Source organism: Camelus ferus, chromosome 14, assembly GCF_009834535.1.
Source record: "Camelus ferus isolate YT-003-E chromosome 14, BCGSAC_Cfer_1.0, whole genome shotgun sequence".
NCBI lineage: Eukaryota > Metazoa > Chordata > Mammalia > Artiodactyla > Camelidae > Camelus > Camelus ferus.
In genome coordinates, this window is record NC_045709.1 from 65,413,347 (window position 1) to 65,432,446 (window position 19,100).

At 36.0% G+C, this 19,100-nt stretch overlaps 1 protein-coding gene across 4 annotated transcripts in view; it reads left to right on the forward strand.

Annotated features, from left to right (window-relative positions):
• The window catches only part of DIAPH3 (diaphanous related formin 3), a 472,396-nt gene that overhangs the window by 98,055 nt on the left and 355,241 nt on the right, over positions 1 to 19,100 (forward strand). For 3 of the 4 annotated variants that reach the window (XM_032496900.1, XM_032496901.1, XM_032496902.1), the window contains one exon: positions 17,137 to 17,267. In XM_032496900.1, coding sequence (XP_032352791.1) covers positions 17,137 to 17,267 — 131 coding nt within the window. Of the gene's footprint in view, positions 1 to 11,885; positions 12,665 to 17,136; positions 17,268 to 19,100 lie in introns of those variants that run through there. The other variant, XM_032496903.1, reaches the window with a different exon arrangement.

Below are 19,100 nucleotides of genomic sequence, written 5' to 3' on the forward strand. Positions count from 1 at the left end.
ATTTTAGTGGGAATGTGAGGAAAAATACCTTCATATGTTGCTAATGGAGCTGTAAAATAAGTACAATATTTTTGGAAAGCAACCTGAAATTCCTTTTAAAAAGGAAAATAAACATGCTCTCTGACCCAGGGGTTCTACTCCTGGGAGTCTGTGACAAGAAACAAAGGGACTGATACATGAGGACACATGCACAAGGATGTGTCCTTTGCTATGATTCTCACTATGTTAAAACCTGGAAACAGAAGGCAGTGGCTAAACAAATTGTTATTATCCATATCATGGAGTAGTATGCCAATATTAAAAAGAATGAATTGGAGTTGTAGTAAATAATTTGAGAAACTTCTGTGAGGTATAAATCAAGAGAAAAGCAAGATGCAGAAAATTATGGAAGGTGAATAAATCTCAGCAGTGTTCTCCTAGGGCAGTCTACTCAGGCAATAGAAATAAAAGCAAAAATAAACAGATGGGACTGAGTTAAACTTACAAGCTTTTGCACAGCAAAGGAAACCATGAGCAAAACAAAGAGACAATCTATGGAATGGGAGAAAATATTTGCAAAAGATGAGATTGACAAGGGTTTAATTTCCAGAATATATAAACAGTTCATAGAACTTAATAAGAAAAAAATAACCCAATCCAAAAATGGCCAGAAGACCTGAACAAGCAATTCTCCAATGAAAACATATGAATGTCCAGTAGGCACATGAAAAAATGCTCAATATTGCTTAATTATCAGAGAAATGCAAATCAAAACTACAATGAGGTATCACCTCACACCGGTCAGAATGGCCATCATTCAAAAATCTGCAAATGATAAATGCTGGATAGGGTGTGGAGAAAAGGGAACCCTCCTACACTGTTGGTGGCAATGTAGTTTGGTGCAGCCATTATGGAAAACAGTATGGATATTCCTCAAAAGACTAAAAATAGACTTACCATATGATCCAGCATTCCCACTCCTGGACATATATCCAGCGGGAACCTTAATTCAGAAAGACACCTGCACCCCAATGCTCATAGCAGCACTATGTACAATAGCCAAGGCATGGAAACAACCTAAATGTCCATTGACAGATGACTGGATAAAGAAGTTGTGTATTTATACAGTGGAATACTTCTCAGACATAAAAAAGAATAAAATGCCATTTGCAGCAACATGAATGGACCTGGAGACTGTCATTCTAAGTGAAGTAAGCCAGAAAGAAAGAACAATACCATATATCACTCATATGTGGAATCTTAAAAAAAAAAAAGACACAAATGAATTTATTTACAAAATAAACAGACTCATGGGGTAGTTATGGGGTGAGAGAGGGAAGCGGTGGGAAAGGATAAATTGGGAGTTTGAGATTTGCAGATACTAACTACTATAAAATAAACAAGTTCTTACAGTATAGCACAGGGAACTATATTCAATATCTTGTGGTAATTTATGGTGCAAAAGAATCTGAAAACGAATATATGTATGTTCATGTATGACTGAAGCATTATGCTGTACACCAGAAATTGACACAACATTGTAAATTGACTATACTTCAATAAAAAATATATATACAGAAAAACAGAATATTATGCGAGCTGATAATATTAAAAACATGTTTTCACCTGTACAGTTGTGTATGTGTACATACAAATATATGCATATATATAATAGGAAATTACATGAACATGGGTTAAAATATGGAAGGGAATATATACCAGGATTTTTAGATAGATTACCTCATGATGGGAAGTGGGGAATAGAGCAGCTGTGTAAAAAATTTCACTTTTATTGGGTATATGAGAAGTTATACACACACACAAATGAATAAAGAAATTAAAGAGTTTTAAAAGTTATGAGAACCATATTAAGAAGACAATACAGATTTGATTATACTCAGAAATTATATTAAAGGATTATAGAATCTCATTATTTTTCAAAGTTTTTAAAATTGAAATAAGTTGATGTACAATATTATTTTTCAAGTGTATGATATAATGACTTGATATTTGCATACATTATGAAATGAACACCATGATAAATCTAGTAACCATCTGTCCCCATACAAAGTTATTACAAATTATTTTCCATGTTCCTTATGCTGTATATTACATCCCCCTGACTTATTTATTGTATAATTGGAGGCTTTTGCTCTTAATCCCCTTCACCTATTCCCCCCTACCCCTTGCCCCAATCCCTTCTGCAGAATGCTGTGTTTAAATCCCACTGCTCAAATTCAAGTAGTTGAGAAACATTGAAGACTCTGACCTTTGGGCATAAATTGAAGACGACTAATAGATTTACTGTTAAGGAAATAAACTTGAGGGAATGACATATCTTAACCACTTTTGTGTCTTCTCATCCTAGCAAGGGGTCTGCTAACTGTAAATCTATATCTGACATTTAATAAATATTGAATAAAGAAATACATATGCCTAATTAATATCTTTCTCACACACGTCAACACATACAGACATACTAGGTGTGTGCTAGCATGCCTGCACGTTTTCTCTCTCTATATTTATAATGCTTAATAAATATTGGTTGAGTATTGGAAGATGCAGATTAAAAGAGAATCAGACTTTCAGTAAGAAAATACTTTTTAAAAATGTAATTTAGGATACTGATTACATACATGTAATAAGCATAAAACTCGTAGGAAAGATCTTCAATTCACTGTCACTTTGCCATGTTTAAGTTAACTTGTTACTTAATATTGAGATGAGTAGGAAGTGAGATGTTTGGTTGACAACCAATCTAAAATGAATACAAGCTATTGCCAGATGAAGATGAAAGAAAAGTCAGTTTGTTTTAGATTTTTAAGTAATTGGAAATTAACATGCTATTGTCCCATTCTGATTTTCACAAGAACTCCAGTTTCGCTGATGGCAGGGATTGTGTAATTGTTATCTTGCCTCCATCTAACCCTGAATGTGGCGTATGCACAGTCATTGATGTATAAATCGATGATTTATAACTACATATGTGCCAAACACAAATTAGCCTAGCACAGTGAATTTTTCATTAGTGTTCTAGAGTCAGTTTCTTTGTCACATTTAGTGACATTGCATTGGTTGGTAGTAATCGGCCATCTGGGAGTATTTACATCCTGTAGATTGGTCAGTACTACTGGAAGTTGTTTTTCTTTTCCTGAGAGGTTGTTGTTAAACATTTACTGCCACACCACTGTATTTAACTATGAATTATGACCTGTGATAAGGTAACTGTGAAAATGGGAATACAAATTAGATCTTCCAGAATTTAGCTATTTTCATCAGGAATTAGCTAAGTGTAATATATAATTTATAACATACAGCATACTTGCTTTTCTCAAACTTCAATAATTTTGTTTTATGCATTCTTATTTAAAAATTCAAGTGAGAGTTATTCCTGTTACATTTGGGTGTGGTAGTGCCTCAGTGATAACCCGATTTAGTTTTATGCTTAATGAGTGGCTTATTGCTTTTGATACATATCAGTGAATAGGAATAGTATTTAAAATTATATTCCTGTAAATTTATACTATCTACTTGAATTTTCTTAGCCTATTTACAAAGAAATATGTTTTATTAAAAATGTTAACATTTTATTTTGCTACAAATAACAATTTGTAGGGAATGTGTAAGTTTCTGCAGATCATCATGAGAGCTATTCATCATTCTGAAATATATCAATCAAAACAGAGATTATATAAAAGCCTATTCAAGACCACTGTATTTTCTCACTGGTTTTCTGTTGACAGATTAGATGTTTAGCTGCCCTTTTCCTCTTTCCATACCTGAATTTGTACAGTTCTTCATGGAGCATTGCTTTTTTCGCTCAAAGCTGTGATGAGTGGACTTGACCCTCCTCTTTGTTAGCAGTGATGACAGTGCTAGTTAATGACAGGGGTTGGGAAGAGAGCCTATTTATAAACTATTCTGGCAATTTATAAAAATTGTTTTTAAAGATGAAGTCCAGAGATGAAAAATATGTTGATGGATTGACATGGGGCCGGTCTGCAAGTCCTGATCTTTACTTTGAGTTGTTATAATAACAGTATATCTCTTAGAATAATAGAAATGTTTAATTTCTCATTTACTCAACCGTTCATTTTTTTTTTTTTCTTTAAAGAAATATTGCTGTGTGTCCAGCACTGTTCTAGGCAGTCGGGATATTGTGAACAAAGCTGACCACATCTCTGCTCTCTTATAGCCTATATTTTAGTAGAAGAGACAGACAGTCAATAAATATGTAATATAAGATCAGGTCTGGGAACACAAGGAATTTTTTTTTTCCCATTCATAATACTTTTGCTTAAATTTTTCCAGAGTACCCCGGGTTGAGAATCTGACATATTCATCCTTTCTACCAGGACAGACATTCTTATTTATCCATGTGGTTCATGAGGGGGCAGTGCTTGGTAGATACCTGAAAAAAAGGTTTAGGAGGTAATTGAAAGGAAATACACTGAATCACTTTCTAAGTAATAATGATACAGAAACTACTCTGGAAAGGAAGGAATCGCCTACCAAATTGCTAAAAACTCCCAAGAATATATTTTTAAAACTTAGTAAGGATTTTTGATGGTTCTGTTCATTTCACTATTTTTGACATATAGAACATTGCTTGCATGTAAGAGATGCTCGGCAAGTATTGTTGAATGAATGAATGAATGTGTTTAACTATATTATTTTAACCAACTGCCCCAACATAGTTTTGATCAAGGTAGGATTTTTAAATTTGTGAAATGGTTTGAGTTCCTACTTTCTGGGATGCATATAAAGATGAACCCAACATTTTTCTTATTCCCAAGGAGTTTATAATCTGGTAGGAGTCATTAAATGTTATACACATGTTAAGGAACCAGGTAGAATAATTAAAGGTGCAGTAGGAGAAATAAGTGAATAATAAAGTGGGAATTTGGAGATCAGGATTGCCTCCTGCTGAGGTGGTTAGAAGAAGTTTCCATATGAAGATGGCATGAGTAGGAATGAAGGACAGATAGGATTTAAAGATTTGGGAGTGTAGGGATGTGGAGGTCTAGCAGGCTGTAGAAGTCACACCAGCAAAGATGCCTGGGGGAAACAACAGTGTGTATGCATGGATTGGGAAGTCGTTCACTTTGTAGTGAAGTTCCTAAGAAAGAAGATACGAGGTTGAAAAAAAGTAGATTTGGAAAAAAATTTTTTTTTTTGGTGGAGCATTGATAATTTTTGAGAAGAGTGGGATGGTTAGAGAGAGGGTCCTTTGTGTCTTAACAGGAGAAATGATTCTTCTGTATTTTTTCTTTTAAGTGCTTCAGAGATAGAACAAGTTAGGCTTCCTTAGTATGAGGTGAACTCACTTTTGTGACCAACTCTAGGAACTCTTTCTAGATCCTTCCTTCCTTCCCTTCTTTCTTTTCCTTTCCTTCCTTCCTTCTTCCCTCCCTCCCTCCATCTCCCTCTCCCTCTCCCTTTCTCTGTCTCTTCCTTTCTTTTTAAGGTTATAACAGAACTAAGATGAATTCTTTCTTACCAGTTCGTCTGAACGGCCTTGTCCCTCTGACCTTCTAAGCCCTCTTAGCGGCTCACATTTCCGCCTTCCTCACTGCTGCTGGAGTATCTTTCTAACAGACACCCCGTGGTGCTTTGTTTCAAATTCTGCAGTGTCTCCCTTTTATATGTAGGTTGAAGTCTACTGCCCTTGGTATGAGCTAGGTGCCTTTCCCATTCTGGTTCCTGTGTCTTTTCTGCCTCCATTCTCTCTGCTCCCTACACCACCTGAGATGTAACTGTGCTGTTGCTGAAGTGCACCGGCTCTTTTACCCAACTGTGTTGTCTGTGTTATTCTGCCTTACACTACCCATCCTTCAGGACTTGGTTCTTGAATTCTCTCTCCGGGAAACCTTCCTGATTACCCAGGTGACAGTTGGGACATCCCTCCTCTGCTCACTGAGAGTGGATTCATATCCAGGCTCCCCATCTTTTAGCTGTGTATAGATACTCACTCTCACCTGAGGATGAGCTCCTCGTAGGCAGAATTTTCTCTTACTTGATTTTGAGTCTTGGTGTTCATCATAATGATTAATACATAAAAGATACTTACTATGGTTTGTATTGAATCAATCCACTGGATGGATAGTTAGGTGTGATAGAACATCCTAGAAATTGTAAACTTATAAAGTTGTTACCATGCTGCTATGAAAATTTTTAAGCTTTTGTGGATGTTCTTAGCAGGAGCATAGTAGTTGCTCAGTAAATCCAGATCCATTACCCTGATTACCCTCTCATTTATTTAAGAGGCATTTATATAGTATGTGCTTAGAACATAATAATGCCAGGGATTCTGGGAAATACAAAGAAATATGAAACATTTTCAGCCTTTATTTATATCTGTATACTTAGTTACCAGGAGGCTGGACATCTAACCCCTTTTTGACTTCTATTGCTTCTCTTCATTTTGGTGATTTCATTAGTTCATGTTGCTCCCTCCCTCACTCACCCTGTAGGCTATGGGTCCTTCCTTCCCTTCCTTTGCTTTGATTTATAAACTGCACGGCTTTAAAATCCAATTTAAAAGAAGGGAATATAGGCTTATTATGACAAAATCAGACAGTACAGGGTATATTTCAGTTGTATTTCAGTTTCCCAGCTTCCTCCACTCCAAACACTCTGGAACTGTTTTACACTGAGGAAACCAGAGTTCAGAGTGGGATGCGATTCTGATGCAAAGATCTTGTTTGTTCCTCTCTACTATTTCTTTTTGTCCCATATGTGGCTGTTAATATTATTTATATGAAGAATAGTCTGAGAAGTATATTAAGTTTTGTGCTGTTGTATGTTTTCGAGCTTTTTACTAACATAAACAGATTAGATTTGTAGGCTGGCATGTGTATATGAAGAGGCGGGGTGGTTTTCTTCTATAAATCAAGAAGAAGAAAGAAGAGACAAAGGAAGATGGGCTTACACTATATAAATGTAACGGTGACACTTGAAAGTACTACTCAGAATTGTGGAGGCAAATAATTGTGCAATTACCTGGAGAGATGGAAAAACAAATTGCCTAATTTTAAAGACTGGAACAGCTGGTGTTTTCTACACCACACCCCCAACTCCGACCCCCTGTTTTTTGGTAAATGTCCAATGAAGTTTTGTTGTCGTTTTTCTTCCTACATAAACATAATCAACACAATAAAGAAGATAATGAACCAATGACTAAGAGCATCAACACATTTTTTTCTGTCTGTTCAGATGTGCCAAATAGATCTTTATCCTTCATTGAACCATCAAATAGAGACTGGCAAATTAGAACATCCATGTTTATTTAATCAGCTCCCTCCATCCCCAACTTGGGCTTTTTTTTCCCCAGTTCCAAAAAAATATACTGAAGATGCTAAATGAAAACAAGTGGCCTTATTTGAGATAGTGTAACTTTTTTCATTTAATTTGATTTTTTAGCAAGGAAATATACAATATGGGGTTTTAAATGGCATGTTTTAAAACCTTAAGAAATTCAGTTTGAATGTACCTATCTGACCTTAGAAATAATGCAAAGCATAAATATTAGTAAGTTTGAAGTTTTTTTTAGTGCTTTACATCCTAAGTCCACATATCTTTAGTGTGGAGCTGGATAAGCTACTGTACAGTGGGCACACCTGTGTAACCAGGGCTCAGCTGGGGAAGTAGGACAGTGCTAGCAAGTTCCAATGTCCTGGTCACTGCCCTCCCTCCTCCCCCAAATAATTCTCGTCCTGGCTTTCTAACACTACAGATTTACTTTTTTCTGTTTTATAAATGTTTTTAAAATGTATTGTGGTAAATTTTATATGAAATTCATCATTTTAACCATTTTGAAGTATACAGTTCACTGGTGTTTAGCATCTTCAGAATGCTGTGGAGCCATCGCCACTGTCTAGTTCCAGAACATTGTCATCAGCCCCCAAAGGAAACCTCATGCCCTTTAAGCCATCACTCCCATCTGTCCCCTTCCCCATATGTTTGACCAACAGAAACCCTTTCATACTGATTCCTTTATCCTTCGGCATGTCACCGTCATTCTTTGAGCACTTCCTTGCTATCTTGCATAAAATCTTCCAGGGTCATCCTGGTCTGTTCTAGCCTCTGCTCTGGATATTCAGTCCTTTCTCCAAGGACTTTTCGTGGAGAATGCTATTTAGAAATCATTATCTGGGTGCCAGGTCTACTAAGAGGATGTCTTTACTTCTAGGCCCTTTAGACAGAGCTAGGACATAAGTATATATGTGTGTGTGTGTGTAGACATATGTATATGTATGTGTGTGAATATTATACATATACACATGTGTGCATATTCATATACTGCATATATGTATACGTGTGAGCATGTAAAATATATGTAAGACGTGATATGTGTATACAGACATCCATCTTGTATATGTTTCTTTTCTTATTTCTGTCTGTCTGTCTATCTATCTAGATACTTCTCTCTCTCTTTCTCCCCCTCAGAACTACATGTTTATACTGATACTTTCAAATTTCATTTTCTAGCTTATTTCTCTGACATTATTATCCATTTGAAATACAGTTAGGCTCATTTGATTTGAATTCATTTCTTTTAGGATTTTCCTCCCATTGTTGATTTTTTTCTTTTTGAGTCTATGAAATATCAACATAGTTCCAAAAACCTGAACTGTACCAAAAAGTATATTCAGAGGATTGCTTCCCTTGCTTTTCCTCCGCCTTTCTATACCAATAAACACTCATATGTATATTTCTTCTCCCTCCTCCCACTCTCCCTTCTTCTTCCCCCTCTCCCTCCCCCTTTTCCTCCTTCCCCTCCTCCTCCAGTTTTTTTTAGTGGAGGCAGTGGAGATTGAACCCGGGATCTCTCACATGCTAAGTCCGTGCTTTACCACTGAGCTATACCCCACCCCTGCCTTTTTTTTTTTTTTTTTTTTAATTTGTTTGGAGCCCAGGTGGGCAGCAGCTGGAACTACACCTCCTGCCTGGCCCTGAGGCGCCAAGCCTCACCCTGTGGATAGGCCACTGGGCACAGTTGCAGCGCAGTGGGGCTGAGGGGCACCTGGGCAGCCCCAAGTTTCTTCCTAGTTTTGGCCTGCTGGAAATTACTCTTTCTTTTATAATACACAAAGCAGTATACTATAGATATTCTTCTATAATTTCTCCGCTTCAAAATTTGTCCTAAAAATCATGCTATGTCAGTTCATAGTGATATCTTCCGTTTTTATAACTGCATGCTATAGTTCATGCAGTGTGTCCATGGTGTATGGCTCACAACGCTTTATTCAGTAACATTTCTCTGCCTGTGGGTAGAAGCAGCTGACTATTGTTACTGTATATCCTTTTTGAGGTTTCAAAGCTAAAAGAACACCTCAATTCTGCTGATGGTTAAGCAGGTGGAAATGTTATAATGCATTCAGCAGTTGGAGCAACACTAATTAAATTCATAAAATAGTCTAAATATTCAGGTGTCTATTGAAGGCAATGGGCCAGCACAGGAAAGCTTTCCTGTGAATGGAAGGGAAATCAATACTAGTTAGGTATTGATGAATAATAAGAGAAATATTATGTGCTAAATTTCTTTTATTACTTATTCAAGTTAATTTCTCGGTGGCTAAAATTAGTATTAGATCAATCTGGGTTTTTTTTTTTCTTTCTTTCTTTCCTGTAAAGATATTTTAGAAACTGAAAGGGGGAAGAGCAGCAGATTTTCAGTATTTTATCATGTTTCTTTGTAAAATATACTTGGTAATTGTAAACTTTTAACACATGCTATTTTTACTGTACGCTAAAAGCAGCTTCCAAAATGGCAGGCAGAGTTCTTGGTACATAATGGTGCTCATTAAATGTTTATGGAAAAAAATAATTAACTCTTTAAGGAGACTCTTTGTTAAACTTAATTTGTTGGTGAATGCTCCTTTCTATGGTACTTTTCATTGCTCGTAGCTTCTGCTGTGAGTTTGCATAATATCATCTCTGAATAACAGATTTTATTGGCAATGAAGATCTATTGAGGTTGTAAATGTTCTGAAAACAAGTAATTCATACTGCAATGACAGCTTAGTGTTTCTTTTGATCAGTAACATTAGAGATGCTAGAAATCATTTGAAAAATGCAAGGAAATTGTCGCAATGCATTTTAATAGCAATATACATGATAGTAATTTAGATTATAATTACCCCCTTGGCAGAAACTGTGCTCACCCCTTTTTGTACAGTGCTGACTCTGTTGTTTTCTTAAAATGTTGTCATTGTCAATGCAAACTATTTCTTTAAATAGTCTCCCCATTTCGTATCATCTTATTTATCTTTGCAAGTCTCATCCCCTGAATAGGTGCTGAGAATTCAGGAATTACAATGCTAAAGAGAAACTAAGGCAGTTAATTTATAGTTACCATGCAAGAGTACACATACTCTGTTTACTGTGAGAACTTACGTTTTTACATTATTTTGGCTTTAAGTTGATGGAATTTTTCTTTCTGCAGCTAACCTAAAAATTACAAAGTGAATGTCACAGAGAAGGGTCTTGAGTCTACTGACACATCATACAAAAAACACTTAAGATTTCAATCTATTCTTACAGTCCCCCAGTATTCTCAATTTCTGATATCTAGAGGATTTTCATGTTTAAAAATGCTGATTTTTCTTTATGGGTTTAGGTGTGATTAAAAAAACTATAAACAATTCCCCACAGTTGTGGATGCTGCAAGGTGAATTTTGGAATAGGCCACCTACTTTCCGAGAGGATTAGGGTGTGATTAAATGAGCTGAGTGATAGTTTCCAGTGATTGCAGTAGAGTTTTAAGAATATAGTTTCTGACTTGTGTGATATCTCAAGTGATGTAGGCAAAGTTTTGCTTAAAGCAACTACCATATGTTAGACACTCTACCAGGGACTAAAAGACCATTGTCCTCACACATGGGAATTATGCTGTGTCATTTTCCTGCAGAGCATGCAGACTTTCTAGATTTAAGTTTTTACCTTTATTATTTTAAAAAGCAGATCATCATCATTAAGTGATGGTTTCTCCATGGTTATATAGAAATAATTCAGTTACTTGAAAAAATAAAGAAAGTCATTTCTTCAATACTTCTCACTAGTAACTTGGAAAGACAGTGTATCTTTAATTTGTCATGGAAATAGTATTCCAAATTACTCTGCAAACAAATGTGTGAGATAAAATAATGAAGAAACATGCTGAATAAGTCTTACACCTGAACTGAGATGAAATGCAGGCATTGAGGCTGTGGTACAAATGAATCTGTTCTAAGACAGGTCAAGGGAGATGGTCACTACTACCTTTAGTAGCTACATAGCAAAGGAACGAATGTTTGGTTTTAGAGAAATAGAAATAGTAAGGGAAATAAGTAGTGAAAGGGTGTATTACTTTTTGTACCTTTGAATACTTTTAATAAAAAATATGACAAGAGTAATGTATGTACTTTTCTTCTTATCCTACTTATGGTATTTTAGAATAAAATTTACTAAGGGATTAAAAGAGATTTGAAAACTATGTTGGATAAATATCCTTCTAATTTTTGTGATGTCAGGCAGATATCCTTATCTCACTAATGTGCTTTGATATCACAGGGGATAAAGCTTTCTAAGTATTTTCATCTTCATAGCTAATGGACTTAGAGATATGCAGACCAAATATCTTCCTCCTCTCCCTGGCTAACTTCCTTTGAAGTTATGTGAAATGAAAGACACACAAGAAGGGCTGTGTTTAAAAGGAATATTTCTGATTATTCATGTAACGTAATATTTTCTCCCCTCAATTTCCTTTCTTTTGTACCTGTATTTTGATAGTAATATAGTAAAAGGGGGGAAATTATGTTGAAAGCTAATTTCCCAATTATCTGGTCTATTTCTTCTGTCTTTAAATTGAAATCCTCCTTTCTAGTTAAGCATTCATTCTTCAGAATTTTTTTGTGTGTGGCTCATCTGCCTCTCCTTTCTGGTTGTGATCCTTAGTACATGCATACCTCCCATTTTGTAACCTCATTCCTTCATTGGATGCTGGACACAGTGGTGAATCAGGCAGAAGCGGATGCTGCCCTGCTAGATGTGTTCTAGTGGAGAGGATGGTACCACACAGAGGTCCTGACATGTCCTGACAGAATCCTCATTCCCAGGAGATTTGGCTGCCAGCTCATTGCTTTTCTTTTGCTACCTCCACTGCCACCATCCTTCCTGACTTGATCATTCACATAGATACTCCAGCTAACATTCCATCCTCTCTCTCTCTCTGACTTTATCACTCCCAGCAATCTTTGTTTTTCCACCTAATCTCACTCACTCATTACCTTGGCTAGTGAAATACCATTTATAACTATGGTTTACAGACTTCCTTTCCTGAGCATTATCTACCCTCCTCTATACTTACTTATTATTCCCCCTTTAAGAATTCTAGAACCCTTTGAGAACAGCTGACCTATTGACTCTACCATTTTTTCATGTCTGTCACCTCCCACCATGACCTTACTTCTCTCTTTAATGACCTTAGACACACAGTCCTTTGTTCTCTTGCATAACCCTTCAGTTCACTTGCCTCTCTCTTCCTGTAAACTCTGCCCTCGGTTAAACTGCACTTGCCACCTCCTCTGCGTTTGCATCTCAGCAACAGCAGGCACCTGGCAGGAAGCACAGGGCCACACTGACTACCAGCGTTTTCTGCATGACCACAGTTGACCGAGCCAACCTTTAACGGATACATTAACAGGTATCCTGCCTCATGACCCTTGTCAATGCGCTTTTTTACTTTCTGAAAATGATTTCATATCTTCTCTCGTACTCCAACTCTGCACCCCAACTTTAGCTGATTATATTCCCCTTCTGTCGCCGAGACCGCTTATGTTATCAGAAGAGAACTGTCGTGCCTCACTTCCTAATCATAAGAGCCAATGATCTACCTGAATCTGTTCCCTTTGATTCTACATTTGCTCTTCTTAGTGTGAGCCACTTTCCCTGAAACTGTGTAAGGCCAGCCCTTCCTCTTGATCACACCCTCTGTCACCTACTAAAGGGTTTTTTTGTGTGGTGTTCTTCACGTCTTGGTTTGTTTTCATGCATTTATATCCCCCTCTGCATCATCGGTTTCTTCCTCTTTGTTTGGTTATTCCCATCGGCATACAAACATGGTGTGGTCCCCCACCCTGAATCACACCACAAGTTCCCCTCTAATGATTGCCCTTTTCTCCCATTTACAAAATCTCCTCAAAAGAGTTATCCATTTTTCTTGCTTTCTCCCTTGAACTTCTGATCAGGCTTATCTCCAGTCCACCACTGAAGCTGCTCTTGTCAAGGTCATACTGATCAGTAGATGGTGGCACCATCATTTAGTTGTTGAGACCAAAACTTTGATATCATCTTTGGATTTTACTTCTTTCACACATACCTCACACCTTACATCTAAACTATCAGTCTTGTCTGATCTACCTTCATACTGAGCAAATCCTATGCCCTCCTTCACTGTCATCATATGCTAGGTTGCTATCAACTCTTGACCAGACAATGCAAAAGCTCTTCTAACTGGTTTCCTTGTTTCATGTTTTGCCACTTGCAGTCTGTTTCCACACAGTAGTTAGAATAACCCTTTTAAAATGTTGGGCGGCTCTTATAATTTCTATGCTTGGTGTCTGCAAATGTTTTACCATCCACTCAGAATAAAACCTAGAGTCCTTACTGTGGCTTATAAGACCCTATCAGTGGCCAGTAAACTTTTTCTTAAATGGTCAGATTGTAAACATTTTAGGTTTCTGTGTGACACATGGTCTCAGCTGCTGTTTCTTTCTTTTTCTCCTCAATTTTTTTTTTTAAACAAGCTTTTAAAAATTTGAATACCATTCTTAGCTCCTCATACAAAAACATTTGGCACTGGGCTGTAGCTTGTCAATCAGCCTTCAGGATTAGATGTCAGCCTGTTTTATCTGTCCTTGTCCTCTGTGACTCTTTATCATGCTCACTGGGATTTAGATGAGTCTTCGAGCTGCCCTTCAAATATACCAAGTTCATTCCTGCCTTAGGGCTTTGTGTTTGCTCTTCTGTTTGCTTGAAAGACCCTTCTCCCACAATGCTCTGCTCCCTCCTTTTCTTCATTCTGGTCTCTGGTCACATTTTATTTTCTTAGAAAAATGTCATTTGCTCAGACTTATGATGCTTAGATAGCTATTTCTCCTGTTACTCATTGGCTTTCTTCCTTCTTCCCCATGTAAGTAGCACCACGTTTTGGCTTAAGCCCCAAACCTAGGCAGTTCTAGTGAATGGTGAAAACTGACATGGCTTCTCTTGTTCCCAATTTTAGGGAGACCAACATGTTGGTTTTACCAACATGGAAGTTATAGTAGCTGGAAGACATGAATGGGGACATTCTGTTCACTGAATGCCCTATTCTGTGTCATTAAAGCAAACCAAAGGATTGTTGAAGTTTCTGGATGCTTGAACTCATCTCCGTAGGAGCTTTCCTATAAGGACCCTATAGAACATGGATTCAGTTAACTCGCATTTCATGGATGGAATGGCATCCTTTGGTTCCACTGAGTTTACCTATAACTGTAGTCAGAGGGTGGGAGAGTAGAAGTTCCAATATTTTAAGATAGTTAAGTCCTTATATTTTTTTATAGGTCCAAGGTAATATTGGAAACTTACAAGTTTATATCAGAATAAGCACATAATTTAGACATATATCAGAAAAAACAGTTAAGGAATTAAAAGTGGTTGTCTTTTTAAGATGGGGCTAAGAGATAAGCAGGTGGCTTTTTATTTATTTTTTAAATCTCTTAATTTCACTTTTAATCCAGGTGCACTTACTGCTTGTTATTCTTATATTTTAAAAGTATTTACTTTAAATATTGAGGCTTACTCAAATATTGCTGGAGGAAAATTCATCTATTAAGTTTTGGGTTTATTTTAATTCTACCAATATCATAATTATTTCAATAATAAATTCATAAAGGGCTATAAAAGATCATCTAGTTTAACATCCAAATATATATATATAGTGATAAAAATAAAATGTATATAAAATGTGTGTATATATATATATATATATATATATATATATTTGGATAATTATATATTTGGATAAAAATATTGGCCTGATAGTGTGCACAAGAAACTTGAAAAATTTATGATACCATGAAATTGCAAGCAACCAACATGCCCAGTAATTGTGGTCTAAATTAGGTAAGTAATGGCATGTTAATAGTCAGTAGGCAGGAAAAAAATCATCTTTAGGACTTAAGTATTGATATTAGAATATGATCATTAAATATTACTCAATGATTAAAGTAGCCTATAGAACAATATGTATTATATGATATTTTTATAAGTAAAGTATATGTGTTTAAGTATGAAAGTATATATAATATATATATCTTTGTATAAGAAAAATACTTAAAATATAGAAATATCAAATTAGTAGTAATTTTTGTTTTCCAAGTTTTTGTTGAACAAGCAATACTTTGGTAATTTACAGCAAAAATATGATGATAAATGATATGTTGGTACAGGTTGAATGTATTCTTTTTAATGAGAGATAGTACAGTCACTTAAAAAAATTGGATATTTTTAGTGCTCTCACCATTTCATTTTTCCTTGCAGCTTTATCATTTGAGTCTATTGAAATTTTGCCCTGAATTTTTCTTTAATAAATTACCACTTGCTATTAATGAAAATTGCCTGTTTTCCAGGGCTAATTTGTTTTGCATTATTGAGGATGTTTCCTTGTACAACATTGTAACAAATTAATAATAAAAATAAATGAAAAAAATACGTCCAATTTCCTGCCATCCTAACTAATCTGCTTTTGAACACGTCCAGTTCCTTTCCTTCCCTGTTGATGTGTGATGTGTAATTCAAATAGATATAATTCTAGAGTTTATTGTTAGTTTGACATCCTCATCATTTCCCATCATATATACCTTCTCAACAGGTCTTCCTGCTTCTGACGCTTCTGATCTCAGAGTAAAAGGTCTCTGGTGGCCTGTAAGGCCTGCAGTCCCCTCCATCACAGCTTTTCCCCAGATATCTGCATAGCTCCTTCTGACATTCAAGTTTGAGGCCATCAGTTTCTTCTCTTGAGTCTTTCTTTGACCACCCCATTTGAAATCGCCTCCCATCTCGCATGCTGCTTTTTCCTCCTCTCTGCTTTTATTTTTCTCTGTAGCACTTAGCACTCTCTGCAGTAGGATGTATTTTAATTACTTTTCACATATTACCTGCCTTTCTCGACTCTTCCCCCTGGAGAATAAAGCTCCGTGCAGATGGGGATTTTTTGCCTGTTGTTCACTGCCCTGTTTTCAGCACTTTTAGAACGGTGAGTGGCACTCGGTAGGCAATTCATGTTTGTGGAATAATGAGTGAACCCTAACTTTTCTCATCCATATTTCATACTGCTGCTGTGTAATCCTGCCAACGCCCCCTCCCCAACCCCCGGAAAAGGTACTTGCGTGGCGATGCTCTACCATTCCGTGACCCGGCCTCTATCTTCAGTTGCATGTGCTTTTGTTTTTCTCCTTGGATGTGCACACACACGTGATGTTTTAGTCTGGGAGGTATTCTTGTCTGATTCTTTGCCTCCCTAACTCTTACTTTCCTCTCTGTGTTATGCAGGCTTCCCCCATCTGCTCTGCCAGTTTGGGTGTTTCCTCCTTTGGGTCCCTTGGTATTGTGTTAGAGGAATTAGACTGCATTGAAAAGTACTATTTTCTTGCTTGTGTTTCTTTTTCCAGACGTAGGTTTTGGTCATCTCTATGTCTATAGTGCCTAGAGCTAGGTGCTTAATAGTAATTGAGTGAATGAATGATTTACAGCCTTTTCTGTGTTGCTTGGAATATTAATTTTTAACAAGGTCATTCTTATATTGAGGTTTGATTTTTATTTTGCATGTGCCCTGAAACACATTGGTGTATTTTTGGATATTTCCTATGATAAACACATCATTGTTTTTCATGATATTTGGATTTGACAAAGCAGTTGTTTTAATTTGCAAACCTTTTTATGTTACTATCTTTTGTGGATGCCATGGATTATGAATTTATAGATTTATGAGAAATCACCTTCTCAAAATAATACTACTTAAGAATAGTTGTATGCCACTGTTAATATGAAAGGTAGGATTACTGTGGTTGTTACTATTTTAATGGATAATCTTCACACAGCGTGAATTAAAAATTTTTTTGACTTATTTTACAGGGAAGTCTTAAGAGTAATCGACAGATCTCACCTCAGGAATTCATCCATGAACTGAAAATGGGGTCTGCAGAGGAGAGGCTTGTCACTTGTCTGGAGTCCCTCCGCGTATCTTTGACGAGTAATCCTGTGAGGTAATCCGTCTCTCTGAACATCAGCACATATTACTGAATTAAACAGATGCCATGATCTGTCACTTGTATGTAATACTTCATGGTGCCTGTGAATAAATAAAGGTGAAAATTGAGTACATAATATTTATATGCATAAGCAAATACAGTCTCAGTAGTACTTTTTGTATTTATTACTGAGTGATACATAGCCCATGGACTTTAAAATTTCTTTTTCTTGGAATTTTTAAGAACTTAAGTTGTTTTTTCCAGAAAGGACAGTTGTGATCAGACACTGTCAATTTAATGTGGCTGAATTTTGTTTATATATATATAGGCTATATATAGGCTGATTCCTGTTTGATGTAGCAAGAAATGCCGTTAATTTTTTTCCTTTATTGAAAGTGGTATCTTTATAGGAGTCCACAGGTTAATGTTGTCAGATTTAGCAAATAAAAATACAGGACGCCCAGTAAAATCTAAATTTTAGAGATACTTACACTAAAAAATTATTTGTTGTTTTTTTCAGAAATCCAAATTTAACTGGGTGTCCTATAGCTGACAACACTTCCTTAAGTATCTAACTAGATCAATTTTTAGACTTCTTAGCCCAGCATATTCTTGGAAAATTTCAAGTAAGAGTAGTTATAAAATGTCTGAGCAGTCAGTCAGAATTTCAGACCTGCCACAGTCTAAAGTTGATCTGATTTGATTTCTTATTATGATAATAAATGAATGCTTATTTCTGTATAAAAAATATATATATGAGGTATATATAAATGTATTCTAGCCCTCTCTCAATATGCATATATATATTTATGTGTATGTACATATATGTGTGTGTATAGTTATGTAGACACAGACAAAGGGCTAGAGGACCAGAATGACAAACTATGCTTGGAGGTTAATGATATGTAAAAGAATGTTTTTGATATTCTGATTAATACTTTTTTGGATGTTTTTGAAGTTTGGCTACAGTATTAAAAAAAAAAATCCTTGACAGTATAAGTATGTGAAACAAAAAGACCCTACCTGTTGAGAGAATCATGACAGTGAGTGAGGTTTAATTAAGAAGTATGAAGGCTGAATAAGAAATCTTTATTATTTCAATTTTATCCTTATTTTTCCATATTTTGCTCTTTTTGATCTGTTGTCTAGGCTGTCAGGTAATGGTGGGTGTGAGATCAGGGATGTCATACATCTTATTTACCTCTTTACCAGGTACAGTGCTTAGCACATTGAAGGTGCTTGGTAAAGACTTGTGGACTAAAACAATTTTAATCTTCTTGAGTCTTACGTTGGCTATTGCTAGGTTGAATTAGGAATTTATTTATTTGACAGATATAGTCCTACATGAAGAGCTCTGGTTTCCAGCTTAATTTGTACTTGCTAAATGTTACCATTTAAAAAATAATTATTGAGCACCTGCTGTTTTCTAAGTACTGTCTTAGATGTGGGGCTTGAATAAATAGCAGAGCAGATCCAGGTCCTATTCTTGTGGAATTTAAATGTGGAAGAGGGTATTTTGGGGTCGACTGGGGAGATAACATTCATTTTTCAGATTATCTGGCAGCCGCTGGTCACTGGAGATATTCATGGATTTTCAATATAATTATAAGTAGACCTTCCCTTTACCTTTTCTTCTTCTTCATATTTTGAGTAGATGGATATGATAGTGAAGGAAACACTGAGAGGATGTTATGTTTAAATTCATGTACATTACAATGGATACGATTATTTATTGTGATTTTACCTGAATACATTGGGAAATAATGCTATATGTTTCTTTCATTTGAACCTCATTTTAAAGATAAACACAAGTTTGTGGAATTATTTCCCCAAGAACAGCCAGCTCTA